The sequence below is a fragment of the Pseudomyrmex gracilis genome, unplaced genomic scaffold (assembly GCF_002006095.1).
Source record: "Pseudomyrmex gracilis isolate BER0280 unplaced genomic scaffold, ASM200609v1 scaffold_73, whole genome shotgun sequence".
Taxonomy (NCBI): Eukaryota; Metazoa; Arthropoda; class Insecta; order Hymenoptera; family Formicidae; genus Pseudomyrmex; species Pseudomyrmex gracilis.
Window position 1 is genome coordinate 272,778 of NW_018020657.1, and position 17,830 is coordinate 290,607.

Below are 17,830 nucleotides of genomic sequence, written 5' to 3' on the forward strand. Positions count from 1 at the left end.
AATATATATAATATTATATATATTATATATATTCAATAATTCCGATCAAACAATGCGATATTCAATATCAAATAAAATACTCGCGATATCTTTTTGATATTATCAATAACAGAATATCGATAATACTAAAATATCAAATATCAAAAGAATTATATCCATATTGTTGATATATCGATATCATATGCTCATCCCTAATCTCGATCGACTTTCGACGATTTCAGAGCGTGAAAACGTCTCTCGTTACGCAACGAGAGAGACGTGCGAATCGAGAGTGAGTTCAACCGGCTTTAACGCATTTCGTACACGTTCTCGGCAGGCGTCGTCATCACGTTCGCGAAGCACGAAAACGTAATCGAGGTGCCCGCGGGATCATCGGCGCAGATAATGTGTCAGACTAAATCCTCGGTGCGCGAATGCCAGTGGTCTTGGCGACAATTGAACCAGTCGCAGCCCTGGAACCTCGATGTTAAATCGTTCCCAGCCTTCGGTAACGACAGCACGGAATGCAGTATCAAGTTCAAGAACGTTCTGCCGGAGCAGGAAGGCTACTGGACCTGCGGCGCGCGGATCGATCCGAATTCCTCATTCACCCAATCGACTCCCGTTCGATTTCTGATATCGGAAGGTATCGTCTTTCACCGATTTCTTCGCTCAGATGTTGACGTTTCAAATATTTATTGACAAAAACCTTCAATGACAGTTACATTTTACGCGTGTAAAAAAATAATACAAATAATCAGAAGATCTATTTTGTTAAAAAAAAAAAAAAATACAGCACAACGTGGTTGAAACATTTTGTATTTTATAATAATTCGAACACATTTGAGAAACAAACTGACAGTGACTTGTGTCGCAACTGCGAGCAACTCCGTTGCTTCAACAACCACACCGCGCGCTACCCGTTTTTCTCGATCGAAAAAAACTACCCTGGGTGCTTTTGTTTCCCTTTTATAGTCGAGTTCGTGCAGTTGTCCCGCGGCGTTCAAGTAGCGGCCGGCGAATCGGTTTTCCTTCGTTGTTTCGCGAACAAGCCGGTGGTGCAATGCGAGTGGTCGTGGAGGCCGTCGAACTCGAGCAAGGAACCGCTGCTTGTGAAGAAGTTCAATCCAAACAAGGACGCGGATCACGACTGTTCCGTGCGATTCAAAAACATACTGTACGAGGAGGAAGGACTGTGGACTTGCGGCGTGCGTTTGACGCCCGACGGGATTCTGCACACGGCTCCGCCGGCGACCGTCAGCCTGCTCCCGACCGGTACGCGGAAACGATTGTTGACTTTTTAAATTAAGAAATTAAATAACACCCGACAATCGGTCGAGAGTGTCGTTATCGACACTCGTGTGGATTTCGATAATTACAAATTGCGCGCGATTTAATATCCACGTAATTACGGTACACACCTAACGTCTCTTTCTCGCTAATTTCAAGCTATAACGTCTCAAATTACCGAAGATAATGCGAGGTTTGATTCTGTGTGTGTTTTTGCGCACATGGGAAATTTTGCAAAATGACAATTAAACGCCGATGGAAATGTTATTTATATTTTCTGATTGCACACTGAGAAAAAAAAGTTGGTGAAGTAACAAAATAGTTATTCGATTCAACTATACGCAGCGGTCACGGGCTGTCAATAAAATATATTGATTAATATGTAAGAAGATATCATGTTTCGATAGATATGATAATTAGATTATTACCGAAAGACAATTTAGTTGTTTTAACAAAATTTATAATTTGTTTAAATACAGGTAACTTTGAACGTACAACACAATGGGACAACGCAATATTTTGTCTGCTTGTAAAAATAAGCAGTTTGATTAAATGAAATACTTGGTACAAAGAAATTCCAGATTATATTCAATTGAAGTAAATGAGAATTGCCTGTTTCATCTTTTTTAACAGGTATCTTTTATTCGAAATTATCACAACTTATGTTTCGACAAAACAATTCGTGGTTCAGTGAATTAAAATTATGTTCATTGCCACTATTGTTAATTCAACTTACTACGAATTTGTTATCTTTATTATCGTATGCTTGAATTAAAAAAAACCAAGTATTTCAGATAACAAACTGAAACTCAACTAAACGCATTTAACCCATTTGCATCATAAGCGCATATATGTGCGCATTTTGCCTGGCCACTATCACCAGAACGCATATATGCGCGCATTTTACTTAGGCATTTATCACCAAAGCGCATATTATTTATACCAGGCCTGTCCGGCGGTGGGGCCCCTCACGCACTTTTTTTTTTCTATAATTAGATTCCATTCCGTTTATTTTTGTGAATCTATAATGAAGTAAAAATTCTTTATTTATGCAATATTGATTTTATTTTTCATAATTTTGTAACATTTTCATGAAAATTTAAATACGGTAAAAAAAATTTTGGTGATAAGAACGAATTTTTGACTTTTCTTTGTGATGCAAATGGGTTAAACTAAGAATGAAAAAGCCAATACGAGCCGTTCCCAGGATGTTGTGCAGGAATAAGCGTGCATGTATACCCTGGCCGAGGAGTTTTTGTCGCAATATTTTCAAATTAGTTAATTAGAGGAGTATCCGGGATCTCTCATATATGAGATGCAAATCTAGCTATTCTATATGATTTTAAGAATTGAAATTTCAATTCAAAAAACCCACATGTAAAAATAATTTACATGTGAAAATTCATACATGTGTATATATATATATATATATATATATATATATACGAGTATACATGCACGCTTATTCCTGCACAACATCCTGGGAACGGCTCGTATTGGCCTTTTCATTCTTAGTTTCAATTTTCACTATTGATTCGTTTAAACGCATTTAGTTGAGTTAATAGTATATTTTTTTCTCAGTGTACCTTTCGCGAATTTTTCAAATTATTCAAATCGCATCGACTTGATTAATTAAAAATATTTATTTTTGGAAATGACGCGAACAACGCTTGCACCGTTTGTCATCCGCGAAAGCTTTTCGAGAGGTTCACGTTTTTTTTTACGTGCTCTCGAGACAAAGAAACAGACTCCGTCGTCACGTTATCCGACACGTGACGACGCGGAGAGACGTGTTCTTTTCCACGTTTCTCACTGATCGCGACGCGCTCTTTATCGCGATTATTGCTAATTTCCAGCTAAAGTGAGCTTCGTCGACGTGCCAACGGACACGGCGGTACCGATGGACACGGAAGCGACGTTGAAATGCGTTACAAGCAGTCGCGTGGAAAAATGCACCTGGATCTGGAAACCTCTTCACAGCAACGATCCCGAAATCGTTGTCGACGAATTTCCGAGCAACAGCGATCTAGGACGCGACTGTTCTCTTCATCTTCCGCATTTGAACGCGGAGAAACAAGGTTACTGGAGCTGTCAGGTGTCCATCGCTTCTCTCAACACCGTTCTGACATCGCCACCGGCCAAACTCACCGTCTACGAACAAGGTAAGACTGCATTTCGCGATTCAGAGAATTTAATTCTCATGTTTCTCTTTCGTTTTTTCAAAGCAAGTGTTCTCAATTACTTGCACACACGGATATTTATATTGGATATTTATTAAGGAAATATTTATAAACAAAACAATGTTTTTTAAGATATATTAAATTATAAAATTCGCTCGTAATATTAACAATAAGTATATGAATAGAAAATTCATATACTTTATTATACTTTATTTGCATTTTGTCTCTAAATAAAGATTTTTTTATTTCAAATTTTTTATTTATATTTTATTTATATTGGATATTTATTAAGGAAATATTTATAAACAAGTGTTTTTTAAGATATATTAAATTATAAAATTCGCTCGTAATATTAACAATAAGTATATGAATTTTCTATTCATATACTTATTGTTAATATTACGAGCGAATTTTATAATTTAATATATCTTAAAAAACACTTGTTTATAAATATTTCCTTAATACTTTATTTGCATTTTGTCTCTAAATAAAAATTTTTTTATGACAAATAAAACGTTTGTCATTTGTTAAATGTTAAATTTTATTTGAATTGTATTTGCGTTTTATTTAGAGACAAAATGCAAATAAAACGCAAATACAATTCAAATAAAATATAACATTTAACAAATGAAAAACGTTTTATTTGCATTTTGTCTCTAAATAAAAAATTTTTTAAGATCCATTAAAAGAGCTCGAAAAAGACCTTGTTATATATATTTTTCTATTCATATACTTAAGTGTTTTTTAGTTTTTTTTTTTTATTTTATTTCATTTTTTCTGTTTTTGATCTTTCGGTTTGCTTTCAGACGAGGTGAAATTTTCGGAGCTCTCGCAAGACATTCAGATCTCTTCCGGCGGCAGTGTTCTGTTGCGCTGCGTCACATCCTCCGCTGTGGAACAGTGCCGTTGGTCGCTCACGCCCGTCAACTCCAACACCACCGTGGTGGTAAAGCAATTTCCGGCTGCCGGAAACGAGGCTCGCGACTGCAGCGTGCGTTTGAGCCACGCTCTTGCCGAACAGGAGGGACTTTGGACGTGCGGCGCCAGGATACACGGCCGACAGAATTACACGGACGCGCCGCCCGCGAAGCTGAGCCTTCTCGAGCCAGGTATCATCGAGTCCTAAAAGTCCGGGCCCCGGTGTAGCGGCCCCCCCCCCCCCGGCTTCTCCACCAATTGACGGGTGAAGGGTGGAAGCGTCAAATTAATCGATCGTCCTGCGATTCCGACGTGCTCGGGCTTGGGCTTCGGTAAATCGTAGTTATAGTCACAATCTGGATATCGTTGAATTAAAAAGGATCCAAGGAAACAAAAATATATAAAAAGCAATGAGAAAAAAATGCGTAACATCAATTATCGTTGAAAAATTGCTTTTTCCAAGTTACAGACTTTAGACGCAACTACTTGTATTTTTTTTTTTCAGTCCGCTTTCTGGATCCTTTCTAATTTAGAATGTTCGATTGTACGACACAAATGTGTTCTCTCACATTGTTACGCAATCTCGGAGCACCATTGATCGCTGAAAAGAAGATTTTCGACTGCCGCTTTTGATTTCGCTTTCAAGATCTTATTTAATACTACATTATCTCTTGACATAATCGATGCGACGACGCTCTGCGCGAAGTAAAGTTTCATCAATTGTTTTTTTTCACGAGACGACGGCTCTGTCATTTAAAGAAATCGAACTCTCGCGGATATCGCGCGTTGTACCACTTGTACAAATTTTGCCTCGCGTGAGAAGGGTCTCGCGTGCGAGAGAAGCACGTTAGAAGGACGTTGCATATGCAACGTCCCCCCGTCACGTGTCACAAGGACCTCTCTCGTGTGCGGCGATTCGCGTGTGAAAGGACTCGTTCGTTCGCGACAGGTGCCCGCTTCATAAAACTCAAGTTAACTGGCAACAAGTTAACAGAAATTTTATCTGCAAAAAAGATCAATTATTATTTTATCTTCGTGATGATATGGACATATTAAACAAATCGTATCTACAATTTTAATTACTTTTGAAAGTAATTAATCAAGTTTTGCCGCGTGGAGTTTTTTTTTTTATCAACTTTGTTTTTAATCGAATTTCCGTCGAGTTTTTTTTATGAAACACGCGAGACTTTCGCGCGCCCAAAGCCTGGCTTAGGATCGCCTAGGTGCGTTCGATCGATTAAATATTTCTACAATAGTGCTTGCTATAATTGAAGAAAAAAACAAAACAAAACAAAACAAAAACGTAGGACACATATGTTGTATTATATACGTTTTAGGATCCGTGGCTGCACAGTTGCGACCGCTGTCGCAATCAGCCACTATCGTGAGTGCACCAAGGCGACCTGTACGTGAACTTTGCGCGCGTCGCCGCGTGTGTGCGTGTGTAGGTTTACATAAGTGTAGGCCATGGATCCTCTGACGCATGTCTTTGCAATCTGCGCTAGAGACGAAGCTTCACGGCACGAATATTGATTGGACGGCCCCCTTCTGTCGTCGTGAACTAATTACTCGGATATTAAGTAAAAAATTTAGTAAGTTACGAGTTGTGTGTTGCGATTAAATATGTTTTTTTTTTTCCAAATTACATCAACTTTTTTTTTATACATGTTTAACAGTTGTATGTCTAAATTAAGCGTAAGTTATTTTTTAACATTTAAATTGATTGATTTTTTCTAAATTTCCAAGAGAGAAGCAATAAACTCTCCGGGTTCTAATTTCACGAAACAAATTGTTTTCAGTCTCTACTTTTTACACAACATTATTTGAATATCCTCGTCAAGTAAGAGAGAAAAGAAGAAGATCAATATTTACGGAGTTGATTCTTACGACGATAACTCTTAATTGCGACCAGCTCTATGGCTATATATAGTCGCAGCCGTCCAATCGAAAGATTTATAAAAATGCATAAAACTCATCATCCCACATCTGTGTCGAGTGGCGAGGATCCGCGGTCGACACAAAGACGAAAAAACAATTGGGCTCCGCAAGGAAAGAAAAGCGAAAATTATATTCGCGGAATAATATCGATCCTGGATCCTCGCGAAAAATTGTGTCCCGAAGATTGTGTCGCGGGGTGAAAGGTGACGGATCTTGTGCATGTCGAATGAAACTTCATCATGTGTCACTCTAGATTAAAAACTTTGACGAAAGCGATGAGGAGAAATGTTTGCGAAAGAGTGTCGGTGGGCTCCGCCGCCGATGTGTGTGTTAAGAGTATCAATTGTGTGCGATATCAATTTCGTTGTATTCGAAAAACGTCGTGCGTGAAAATAATTTTTATAACACACGCTTGACTCTTTTGTTCTTCAACGCGCGGACAACGCTTATTGCAAGGATATTCGAAATTGTTTAGATTACGTTTGTAAAAAATTGTTCGCCTCAATACCGGACAGTATGTGTGTCTCATCGAGTATGATATATATTATAATAATAAAATGCTGCGTAACACAGGTGCAAGATACGTTAGATCATCATCTCAGCTTATCATTCGGCGGCATCCGTTATTGTTGTTTTTTTTTTTTTTTATTTTTTTTTTTTTTCCCCACGCGATTTTTCGATAAATCGTGCGATTTATCGAGTTGTTGTGCGCCGCCTCAAAAACAAACTACAACAAATTAACAATCTTGTCGGCTTTTCTCGTTATTCCCAGTGATTAGAAGAAGGCTTCGCAATCAATTTCCCCCGTCCTTCATTATTATTACGCAACGCGCACGTTAGCTCTGTCATTTCGAATTATGTAGTTACACACACGGCATGGTGTATATATATTTATATAGGGTGTCCGACAATTACTTTAACATCTCTCGTATAGGCAGATAGTAGGAGTAAAACTGAGTCGAAAAGTCCTGAACCATTTTTTTCTATTACATATAATAAGGGAGTAATTTATTGAATAAATCCAAGCCAATCAGCGCCATCAGACGTGTGGTTCACTGATGTGCGTTCGGCTAAAGGTCGGCGCTGATTGGCTTGATTTATTCAATAATTACTCCTTTGTTATATGTAATAGAAAAAAAAGGACTTTTCGACTCAGTTTTACTCCTACCTGCCTACGAGAGATGTTAAAGTAATTGTCGGACACCCTGTATATATATATATACATATATATATACTTATTACCATGGCTACATATTTTTTAACGCGCGAGTTGCGCGTATCTCGTCATATAGTTTACATTATTTATTGTAGAAAGTATTCATCTCTCTCCTGAGTTAACTTCGCGCCCCCACTACATCGCCTTTATTCCTCGAATCAAGGCTGACCATTCGTTTATTATTGATGTACTCGATTATCTTACTTTACGACTAGCCGCTAAATATTTAATGCTAAGTAGACAATTGTTTTTAGCGTTTAAGATCTTTTAGCGTCCGGAAAATTCATGTTCGCGACGAGAGTAATTATTCGCTCAGCTCGTTTATTGATATAACTCTGAAATATTTTAGAAATATTTTAGAAAAAGAAAACTTGAACTTTTTATTTTTCGACCTAAAAATTACAACTGCGATCAAATAATTTATATCAAAACACACGATTTTTATCTTTATATATATATATATATATATATATATAATAATCTCGAGCGACGATTTACTCGCTGAGCGTATGAATCTTCATGTGCCATTAAGTAATCGTTAAGATCCGCGAGATAATCGCGGGTTCTCAAGCATTTTTGAGTCTTCGAGTTGATGTAAACTAGTTTTTTTTTTTTTTTTTACTAAATAAATAGTAGCGAGAATGTTATTCTTTCCATTTTTATATATATCATCCCTGTAACTAACTACGCACCTATAATTAGATTGTATTCGAAATAGTCGAATTCTAGATCGCAATATCGAAAAATAATCCCGAGATTCCCCCCGTACACAATAAAGTGACAATTACCTTGACAACGGAAAGCGTCGAGAAGTAATGCAAGCGCTAAAGTTTACGGAAGTTATAGATTTTTACGAGAGTTTTATATTCTTAAAAATCATTTAGGGTAAAAGACTCGATTACTGTCACTTGGATAATAAACTCTGGCGTTAGCGAATTGTTTTTGCTATTTATTGATCAAAAACATGTGTTTTTCTTCTTATCTGGTATTATTCGATGTCTCTGATATAAGAAACAAAATAATACCGCCTCTCAAAATCCCTATTTTTATTTATAAATTTAATAATTAAAAAAGAACGAGAGCTATTACCGTCACCCCCTAAAATGAAAGAAATGAGACAAGAATGTCGAGTGCTGGATTTTTTATTATATTAATTGCACTTAAAATTCTATGTTAGATTGTTTTCATGCGTAACTTTTTAGGATTTATTTAATATTTTAAATAAAATAGCTCAGGGTGACGGTAATTGAACAGGTGACAGTAATCGGGTCTTTTATCCTGTATATTCAGTCAATTTATTTTCTGTGTCAAAATATTTGAATGCTCGGCGCTTATATTTTTCTCGAGTTTTCTCAATCTCTCATTAACGCACGCGAGATCTCAGCGCCGCACACTCTAACGTGATTCCAAGCGCTTATCAAGCCACGAAAAAAAAAACCATCGATGCACAAACGAGTGGTGGTTGGTGGTGTCAAAGTGGTGGTTCTCGTTCGTCGAATAATCCGCACCTGGTGGAGATATCTAGCGGCTTCTGAGGGGGTGAGTGGGACGAAAGAAATCAAAATGGCTCTTTGTGGCTCTACAAAAAGTTTGAAGTAAAAAAAAACCTTTGATTCCAAGAGGGATTTAAATTATTTATTTTAGAACCCGTCACCATTGCCGTTTGGGCCGCGCCGCATCAGATGGTCACTCTCGCTTGTAGAGTCGGATCTGTGTCGTCGGAAGCCAAATGTCACTGGATCCACGCCCCGAAGCTTCACATATATCAGAATTCCAGCAAGCTCGCCAAGAAGACAAGGTGTGACATTTTTTTCTATTTGTATCAGGTCTACCGGAAAGTTCTATCCGTTTTTTTTTTAAATAAAACAAAATACAAATTTTTCTGAATTTTTCAAAAATGGAATATACAAATTGCCCTCACTTGCTGGCAAGAAATCATTAATAATAATAGCAATTATATTACTTAATAAAGTTTATTGACGGTAAGAAAAATTTTGTATTTTGTTTTATTCCAAAAACGGACAGAACTTTCCGTCAGACCTAATATTATATTATATACGACTACGTAGAGAGCGATTGATCCCAGCAAACACAGAATATAACTGCTATATAACATAGAAGTGATATAACGTAATATAACAGCTGTTGTACTCTGTTAACATCGATGTTATGTAACTTTGTTTTTACAAATGTAACGTAATTATGTTATATATCTATTATATTGCTTGTTATATTAGCTGGTAATGACATTATAAATTTCATATAACATTTCTGTAACTATGTAACAATTATATTACATTCTACTTACAAGTTATATTATACCCTTACGAAAAAGAACTATTGCCGATTACATATAAATAAAGTCAGTAATATAAATATTACTGACAATCACACAAGAATATTATTAGGTATTACAGGAATCACTGAGAATATTACTGGCAATTACACAGAATGCCAGTAATTCTTTCGTACCACTGCCGCAATATATTACTGCCAGTAATTCTTTTTCGTAAGGGTATAACTGCAATATACGATAATTAGGAAATTACAACTAACATGGATGTTACATGCAACGACCATGTTACATTACTTGTTACATTTGTTTTATATACGACAATGTTGCTCTTGTATATCTGTGTTTGCTGGGTTATATTATACGACTACGTAGAGCGATTGATAAGTATCCGAAAACGACTATGAACAGCAGACAATCGCATCATTGTCTGCTGTCAGTTGACAAATTTTATCTTCTTAGAAGAACAAATCGACGAGATGTCGTTAACGTCCGATAACGAGCTAGCGTTTGACATTTGTTCCGAAGGGGATGAAACTTGATATTATACTATCTATGTCGTTTCGGATACTTATCAATCGTCTCTCACACGTACAGCTAAAAATTAATATTTTTAATACAGACATAATCTGCAAATGGATTATACCACGGGCATATGCAAACTGGTATTTAAACCGGATCATTCCGATCTGGGAAAATGGACCTGCAGATTCACGATCAGCGATGAGAATTCCGATATCGAGATAGGAAGCGCGACTCTCGTTCTTCTCAACACTTTGGCAGGTTCGCCGACACACGTTTCGTTTATCTATCTTGTTCCTTTGTAAACTTGTTATTTTAATATGTAATGTATATTCAAATCACAAATATATACAATCGTAAAAAAAAACAACTTATTTTAATATCTTAAATTAAATATTTCTCTTTTTTGTTCTTTGATACTTTATATCGCACAGACGAGAAACTGGGATGGATCGTGGGCGCGTTGACAGCCATGATCCTGTTTCTGATGATAATAGTCGTCGTGCTGGTGGTGTGCAAGGCGCGAATCTTCGTCCGCAGAACGCCCGAGATTCTTGAGACTTTACCACCCGACGAGAGAAAGCAGAGAATTTGCGACGGCAGGTTGTACAGTGAAAATCAGGGAAAGATCAATTTTCAGTTCGAGGACAGCAGCCGTGCGTCGAGTATCGAAAGTGTCTTGCCTAACAGAAGTCCGCGCGCGTACGATCGCGCGGAGAAACTTCACCGAGTATCGTCTGCTAAAGTGTACGAGAATGTTGGATTATAAATAATTGTACATAATTGTCAACATTTTCTCTTCCTTCCGTCAGTGCGATGTAAAAAGTTTTTCATACGCAGATGTTTTTTTTTTTTTATTTTGATAGTTTACTGTTATAAAACAAATAAAAAACAAAAGAGGATAATAAACAATTTGTAAAATCAAGAAACAAGAAAACTGCATACCCGAGAAAAAATGGATTAGATCTAATTTAAATCTAACGAGATAAAAAAATGGAGAAATAGAGATCTAATTAGATCTAAATTAAATCCTAAATAGATATAAAGTAGATCTAAATAAATCTAAATAGATATAAGTAAATCTATGGAAATTTACACTCTTTTATTTATTGTTTTAGATCTACTCAGATCTATTATATTAGATCACCTCACAGATCTGTTCAGATCTGCTCAAATCTAACTAAATCTGAGTAGTTTTAATACAGTAGATATGAGTAGATCTAAAGTAAAGATTTAATAATATATAAAAGTGTAAATTTAATAGATCTGCTTATATTTATTTAGATCTACTTTATATCTATGTAGATTCAATTTGGATCTAATTAGATCTATTTTTTCATTTTTTTTATCTCGTTAAATTTAGTTAGATTTAATCCATTTTTTCCCGGGTATATAAACATTAATATTTTATACACACGAAACTATTGTAGCAATTTTTTAATAAAATTATCATTATTATGTCGAGAGGTATATGTTACATTTCTATATTTCCCTAATCCTATTGGAGTGTTAATATTAAAATGAAAAAATGAATTAACAATTAATAAAGAATTTGAAAAAATGAATATAAACAATCTAAATAAATAGAGAAATTTCGTATTCTCCTTAGACTTACAAGGCTTTCACTTTCATATATTTCTTATATCTAAATTAAATATTACATCTTATTTCTTTATAACTTATACGAGTATTTACATCAATTACATGTCTCATTTTATGGGTTTGATCACAAAACTATACATTTATTTATGTAAAAACAACGTGTCGTAGCAAATATTTATTATCAATAAATGAAATTTTTTATTAAAAAAGTGCTTTTGTTATAAAAGTAGTAAGAATTAACAGAGATTATCACACTCCTTTTCTCACAAGACGATATAAGAGGAAATGTTTTACATGGTAAGTTGCAACTTTTTTATTTAAGAGCATCTAGCTGAGATTGAATTTTTTCCAAATTGTAATATATGTCTGTCAATTGTTTTTTGTCAAACTCTACCGTTAAAGTAGATGTCTTATCACCAGTTAGATCAAGTTGGAGCAGAGCTACGGGTCTTGCCTCTTTGTGAATTGCAGATGACGATGATTGAACGTTTAGACACCAATTGATATCCTTTACCTTAACAAATAAAACAATATGAAAATAAATACATGTATAATTAACAAAATATTTATCTTCGCAAACTCCTTTCACAAAAATACCTGAGTGGGAAAGCTAGACTTCTGTCTAAAATTCTCTACAATCCCCTTTCCGTAGGTCATCCATGTGTTTATAAAAATTGATATTTTTTCTTCATCTATCTTGAAACTGTCTTTCATAACAGATTCCATGACAGATGGCTTTGCAAAATTACACGCAGCTTGCGTATAAATTGATGTTACAGTATCTAATAAAAGAGTTAACTCATTTTTTGTCAGATCCAAAGATACCAGCAGCTTTTCTTCTTCTTCCTCATTGAATATCTTCGTATCGTTGCTAGACTGCAAGCTTTGACATATACGGTTGACAAGAAGCCGAAACTTGCTGTTGTCTACACGCGTTACTATCTTTAAACCTTGTTCCAATCTGGTAACAATAATAGAAACAAAACTTAAGTGCTTTAAACTATAATAAAAACAATTCATTGTCATATTTTATATATGTAAAAGAATTTCATTTACATACTTTGAAGTTATACTGATCCAAGAAGTCATCGCACTTGGTGTAACTAAACTCAATTGCCATGTAATGTTTTTCTCAGCTCATTTTCATTTGTGAAAATATAAAGTACTAATGCAAATTACTATATACTGTACATACACACGCACCACGTCACATGATTCGTATTAGTATTTAGGAAGCAGAGAGAGGAACCTCTGCGAAGAGACACAAACAATCTTATTGTGTTTTTGTGTGATCGTTTAGCTGGTACGCCAAAAGAGGATGATGGAACTACATGCAGCGACATCCATTTTTCAGACGTAGCTGGTATAATGTTATTTGGTTTGAGTCTGTGCTACATTCGCACATGATTGTAGATCGTTTACATACGTATAATGTAAAGAGATAACGAGAGATATACCTATTCTCACAACTCTCATCAACTCTCATCTTTTACGTCGTACCAATAAAAATGTCAGATGCTTATGATGCCAATTATGATAAGGTATAATCAAAAAGTATTTATTATATTCACATACATATTTAAGTTACTTTCTAGTGCTTTTTATTTAAAATTGATATACACTCACAGGAACATCCAAGAAATCTTATTCCAGAACTGTGCAGACAGTTTTATCATCTTGGATGGGTGACTGGCACAGGTGGTGGCATATCCATCAAGCATGAGTTAGTAAATATGACATGAATATTTATTGAAAGACATAATAAACATATGACATATTTCTCTGGTATAAAAATATTATGTTCTTTTTGCTACAGAGATAAGATCTACATAGCTCCTTCGGGTGTACAAAAAGAGCGGATGATGCCTCACGATATGTTTGTGCAAGACATCAATGGAACAGATTTAGAGTTGCCTCCATCCGAAAAGAAATTGAAAAAATCACAATGCACTCCGTTGTTTATGTGCGCCTATCTAAGAAGAAATGCGGGTGCTGTGATTCATACACATTCTAAGTTTGCTGTGATGGCTACGTTATTGTGGCCTGGGAAAGAAGTCAGACTCACTCATCTTGAGATGATAAAAGGTGTGTGGGAAAACAAAATCTCTTTCTAGCGAGAAGTATCTAAATTTTTGTTTATCATATTGAAACTAATAAAAACTCTTCAATAAAAAGGTATATGGAATCAAAAAACGGGTAAAGCATATCGATATGACGAGGAGTTGGTAATACCGATAATAGAAAATACTCCATTTGAGAGAGATTTGAAAGAAGACTTGGACAAAACTATCATCGATTATCCTGAAACTTGCGCCGTGTTGGTACGCAGGCATGGGATTTATGTGTGGGGTGATTCTTGGCAACAGGCAAAGACTATGTAACTATATTGTTTTCCTTTAATAATTAACTGAAAATACTTTCCGATGTAAACAATATTTAGCACGTCCTAAAGTTTTATCTCAATTAATTAATCGCATTTCTTTTTTGTTGTTTTTACAGGACGGAATGTTACGATTACTTGCTCGACATTGCGGTTCAGATGAAACAATTTGGGTTGAATTCACTGGCAACTCCAAGCGATTACGAATTGAAGTATCAAGAAAATAACACGTCGAAATAGACAGTTACTAATTTTGATAACAAAACTTGCCGTGCCATAAATTTATATATATATATATTTTTAAGCTATGTACACTGTCTGATATTGGAGTAAACTTTGCTTTTTATGCAAAATAGAATATTCTATTATTTTTTTAATAACGACTCGCGAAATAACACAACACATAACAGAGAAATTTTATTTTCTCTTCTCTCGCGGAACGATTTAGTGGCTATCAGTATAAATATAAATGTGCAGACGTTTTGTGAACATATGCATGAAAGAAAAAAATTAAAAACTACTTTAATTCATACAAGTATTTACACGAATTTACACATAAAAAATAGCATAGTTTTTGTGATGAAAACTTTTACATAAAATGTATACACTAAAAAGGACACGTAAAAATTTATTTAAGTATCTATATCAAATGGCGTGAATTGTTTTCGAATTTTCTTCGCTAGCTCGACCTCTTCTTCCTGACTCATGTGACAATCCTTCCAATCGGATCTGTCATTAATATCTAGTATTCTGTCGGATGCCAACACTTCTCTGCCAAATTGCAGTGGAAACTCCTTTTTGATCCTGTGAAATAACAATACTCCGTTTGGTAATTCCGCGTAAAAATACGGAACCCCGGGACTTGCGATTTGCTTTAAATCGGTGTTAGGCGGCAGTTCTATAATGGTGAAGTTATTACATTCAGCTAATTCCTAAAATAAAAACATAAAAGTTATTAAATACAACACGTTACAATACATCATGTGTTTTACAGTACAAAAAAACTACCTCAAACATCTCCTTCAGTCCAGGTACCAGATTCTTGTGAACGGGTACAGCTTGCAGCTGACAATGAGCAGTTTTGTAATTTCTCTCAAAAAACACGGGCAGTCTATCGGTACTTTCGAAGTACTTGGTTACAGCTTCCTTGTAAAGATCCATCTCGTCTTTCACATTCTTTGGTAGAATCGACAAACTCTGATGATGCGTTATAGGCAGAATCAAGAAATGATCGTCTACCAGACCACCCTTTGCCAACGCCAAATAGATTTCGGTGCCAACGGAAATTACCAAATGTTTGGACACGTCTGGACTGGACAAGCAAAACCAACACTTGGATTGATCGATCTCTCTTCGCGGTCTTTTATTGGAATTATTTTGATGCCGCGATCTCTTCTCTGAGCTGTCTTTCGAGTCCATATCGTAGAAAAACTGCATGTGCGATTGCTTTTGCGACGTTGGATCGTTGAATAGCAAGGACTTGGGATACGGACTCTGTGTCTCGTCTGTTGTTTTCATGATTAGATCCGATAATCTGGTTCTATCGACCGGAGTTAAATTCAATGCGTACAACCATTTTCTTTTGTGAGGATTCATTACCGGAGCCAAGGCTATGAATCTAGTACCTATTTCCATACTTCCATCGCTCTGATTTTGATTTCTGTAATAAAAGATAATTTTCAATATTCTTGCAAACTATTGCGTTACAAAGTTAAATATTTTATTGATACAAAGAAAATAATTTACCTGTACGGTAGTCGTTCGTAGTAAACTCCTTCTAAACCGGACACATGATATCTAGGTTTAATATGACTAGCGAGCCACGCGATCAAGGGAGAACCCTGATACTTGCATTCGGGGTTATTGGTGTCAAGATTAGTCACGCCATCGGGCCATGGAGATGTTAACAAGATATCCACACCGCGGAAACTTGGTTGGTCTCTCAAGCAACTGTTCTTAATAGACACAACATCATGTTTGTTAAAATGTATGGCTTTGTTCTCCTCTTCCTTTGATGATTTTTCAATTCCACTGAGATATACTATCTTGAGACCCGAACTGGCGGTGTAAAGACCGCGTTTTCCGAGATAAGTGAGATTCTCACATATGTCGGAACTGTCTCCCTCGGGATAACATTTTATGTCCGACTCTCGGTTAGGACCGATAATGTACGTCGGAACCGGAATAGCTTTCTTGCCAGATTTGTAGACTTCCAATTCGGAGTTGTCCGCGCCAAAGAAATTACCAACGCACAGCAGAAACTCAAACGAACCGCTTTTATTGTTGATAGCTTCCACTTTGGAGAAGAGAAACTTGAAGTGTCCCTCCACGTCTCCGCAAATAAGGACTTTCTGTTTGTCACTCATGTTTGATGACTTTGACTATATAATAATAATGTATATATCAAGTGTTTGGCAACAAAAAATGTGTTTTCTTACACTTTCTTCAATTACTTCCAGAACATATTTTAAGATACATAGTACATTTGATTGTTTCTATGTATTATTTTTTTATATAAGAAACTTATGTGTTGTTCAGCGAGATTTCAACACTGTTTATCACATTAATATTGTTCTTTTTTATGGTTAATTAACGTAACTTGTGCTTTAACAGATAAGGCTTTTAAGCACATGAACCAACGCTTCTTAATAAGTTAGGTTAGGTTAGGTTAAGTTAAATCATGGCTATGTAGTTACCAATGTGGACCACCATGAACATAGCGCTGGTGGAAAAGGTGGTGGTTTGGTTTGGTGCTCTTTTGGCTCAGTAGACCTATAAAGCTAGTCCATACGCCATTCTACGTCTTTTTGATAACAGGTTTAAAAACCGTGGATTGGGTTCCTGACGCCAATCCACGGAGTTGTACATTTGTTTAAATTAAAGATAATAATAAAGAAAGTGGTGTAAAACACCGACAATTGTCCAAAAATATTCACTGCGCACGTCCAACCGATATGGCTGATGCAATCCAATTTGCTGGTAGAAAAGGTTTGGTTTGGTTTGGTGCAAAATTGGCTCAGTGGACCGAATTAAGTTAGTCCATACGCCATTCTAGGATGCTGGTGGAAAAGGCAGAAAATGCCATAGACGTATAATATATATATAGACTGCGCGTTTGGCTGAAAATTATGTCTTCAACGTTGTGAGAGAGACAACGTACTTTGAATAGTAACTCTTTCTCTGTCTATCAATGTCTGTGGTGAGATCAGGGCCTACTGTTTCACACCACCTAACCTAACCTAACCTATCATCACCCCCTTAATCTCTTTCGCTCTTCTTCACCCCCACTATTTTTCTATCCCCACTTTTCCACCACTATTCTATCAATCAGCGAAGACTTATTTTTCCCCCGCTACTTCGCTAGACAAAGATGAGGCTACTGTTCAACACCAGCTGTCTCTCTCTCAACGTTGAAGACATTTTCTTAACACGGCAAAGGTTGGGAACGCGCTGTTCTATATATTACGCGTCTGTGGTTACGACACTGTGGTAGTGTTCCAAAATTCACTGCC

General features: G+C 36.0%; 4 protein-coding genes across 4 annotated transcripts in view; 2 read left to right on the plus strand and 2 right to left on the minus strand.

Moving 5' to 3' along the window:
• The window catches only part of LOC109854749, a 35,351-nt gene extending 24,181 nt beyond the window's left edge, over window positions 1–11,170 (plus strand). Inside the window, exons 5-11 of the mRNA XM_020428171.1 lie at window positions 317–625; window positions 955–1,254; window positions 3,126–3,431; window positions 4,256–4,558; window positions 9,166–9,319; window positions 10,437–10,597; window positions 10,771–11,170. Of these exons, the coding sequence (XP_020283760.1) occupies window positions 317–625; window positions 955–1,254; window positions 3,126–3,431; window positions 4,256–4,558; window positions 9,166–9,319; window positions 10,437–10,597; window positions 10,771–11,105 (1,868 nt within the window). The 3' untranslated portion in view covers window positions 11,106–11,170. The remainder of the gene's footprint in view (window positions 1–316; window positions 626–954; window positions 1,255–3,125; window positions 3,432–4,255; window positions 4,559–9,165; window positions 9,320–10,436; window positions 10,598–10,770) is intronic.
• Window positions 11,171–11,922: 752 nt separating this feature from the next.
• LOC109854758 (COMM domain-containing protein 10) lies at window positions 11,923–13,194 on the minus strand. Its single transcript, XM_020428179.1, has 3 exons — window positions 12,999–13,194; window positions 12,536–12,899; window positions 11,923–12,452 (listed from the first exon to the last, which is right to left on the minus strand). Exons 1-3 carry the CDS (start codon window positions 13,025–13,027, stop codon window positions 12,252–12,254), a joined length of 594 nt encoding a protein of 197 aa, XP_020283768.1. The 5' UTR covers window positions 13,028–13,194; the 3' UTR covers window positions 11,923–12,251.
• A 163-nt stretch (window positions 13,195–13,357) lies between these two features.
• LOC109854757 (probable methylthioribulose-1-phosphate dehydratase) lies at window positions 13,358–14,671 on the plus strand. The gene is made up of 5 exons (XM_020428178.1): window positions 13,358–13,479; window positions 13,567–13,661; window positions 13,755–14,023; window positions 14,114–14,315; window positions 14,438–14,671. Exons 1-5 carry the CDS (start codon window positions 13,447–13,449, stop codon window positions 14,556–14,558), a joined length of 720 nt encoding a protein of 239 aa, XP_020283767.1. The 5' UTR covers window positions 13,358–13,446; the 3' UTR covers window positions 14,559–14,671.
• Window positions 14,672–14,824: 153 nt separating this feature from the next.
• Window positions 14,825–17,368, minus strand: LOC109854756 (CWF19-like protein 1). Its single transcript, XM_020428176.1, has 4 exons — window positions 17,015–17,368; window positions 16,065–16,699; window positions 15,327–15,978; window positions 14,825–15,250 (listed from the first exon to the last, which is right to left on the minus strand). Exons 2-4 carry the CDS (start codon window positions 16,682–16,684, stop codon window positions 14,951–14,953), a joined length of 1,572 nt encoding a protein of 523 aa, XP_020283765.1. The 5' UTR covers window positions 16,685–16,699; window positions 17,015–17,368; the 3' UTR covers window positions 14,825–14,950.
• Between the last annotated feature and the right edge of the window lie 462 nt (window positions 17,369–17,830).

Excerpts from the sequence above, each read along its gene's own strand:
- LOC109854758 (XM_020428179.1), bottom strand. The coding sequence starts at position 13,027 with ATGACTTCTTGGATCAGTATAACTTCAAA. Across the intron at positions 12,900-12,998 it reads TGGATCAGTATAACTTCAAA|ATTGGAACAAGGTTTAAAGA; the intron begins GTATGTAAATGA and ends TATTGTTACCAG. Across the intron at positions 12,453-12,535 it reads AGTCTAGCTTTCCCACTCAG|GTAAAGGATATCAATTGGTG; the intron begins GTATTTTTGTGA and ends TTATTTGTTAAG.
- LOC109854757 (XM_020428178.1), top strand. The coding sequence starts at position 13,447 with ATGTCAGATGCTTATGATGCCAATTATGATAAG. Across the intron at positions 13,662-13,754 it reads GGCATATCCATCAAGCATGA|AGATAAGATCTACATAGCTC; the intron begins GTTAGTAAATAT and ends TTTTTGCTACAG. Across the intron at positions 14,316-14,437 it reads TGGCAACAGGCAAAGACTAT|GACGGAATGTTACGATTACT; the intron begins GTAACTATATTG and ends TTGTTTTTACAG.
- LOC109854756 (XM_020428176.1), bottom strand. The coding sequence starts at position 16,684 with ATGAGTGACAAACAGAAAGTCCTTATTTGCGGAGACGTGGAGGGACAC. Across the intron at positions 15,979-16,064 it reads TACGAACGACTACCGTACAG|AAATCAAAATCAGAGCGATG; the intron begins GTAAATTATTTT and ends CTTTTATTACAG. Across the intron at positions 15,251-15,326 it reads GACTGAAGGAGATGTTTGAG|GAATTAGCTGAATGTAATAA; the intron begins GTAGTTTTTTTG and ends TTTTTATTTTAG.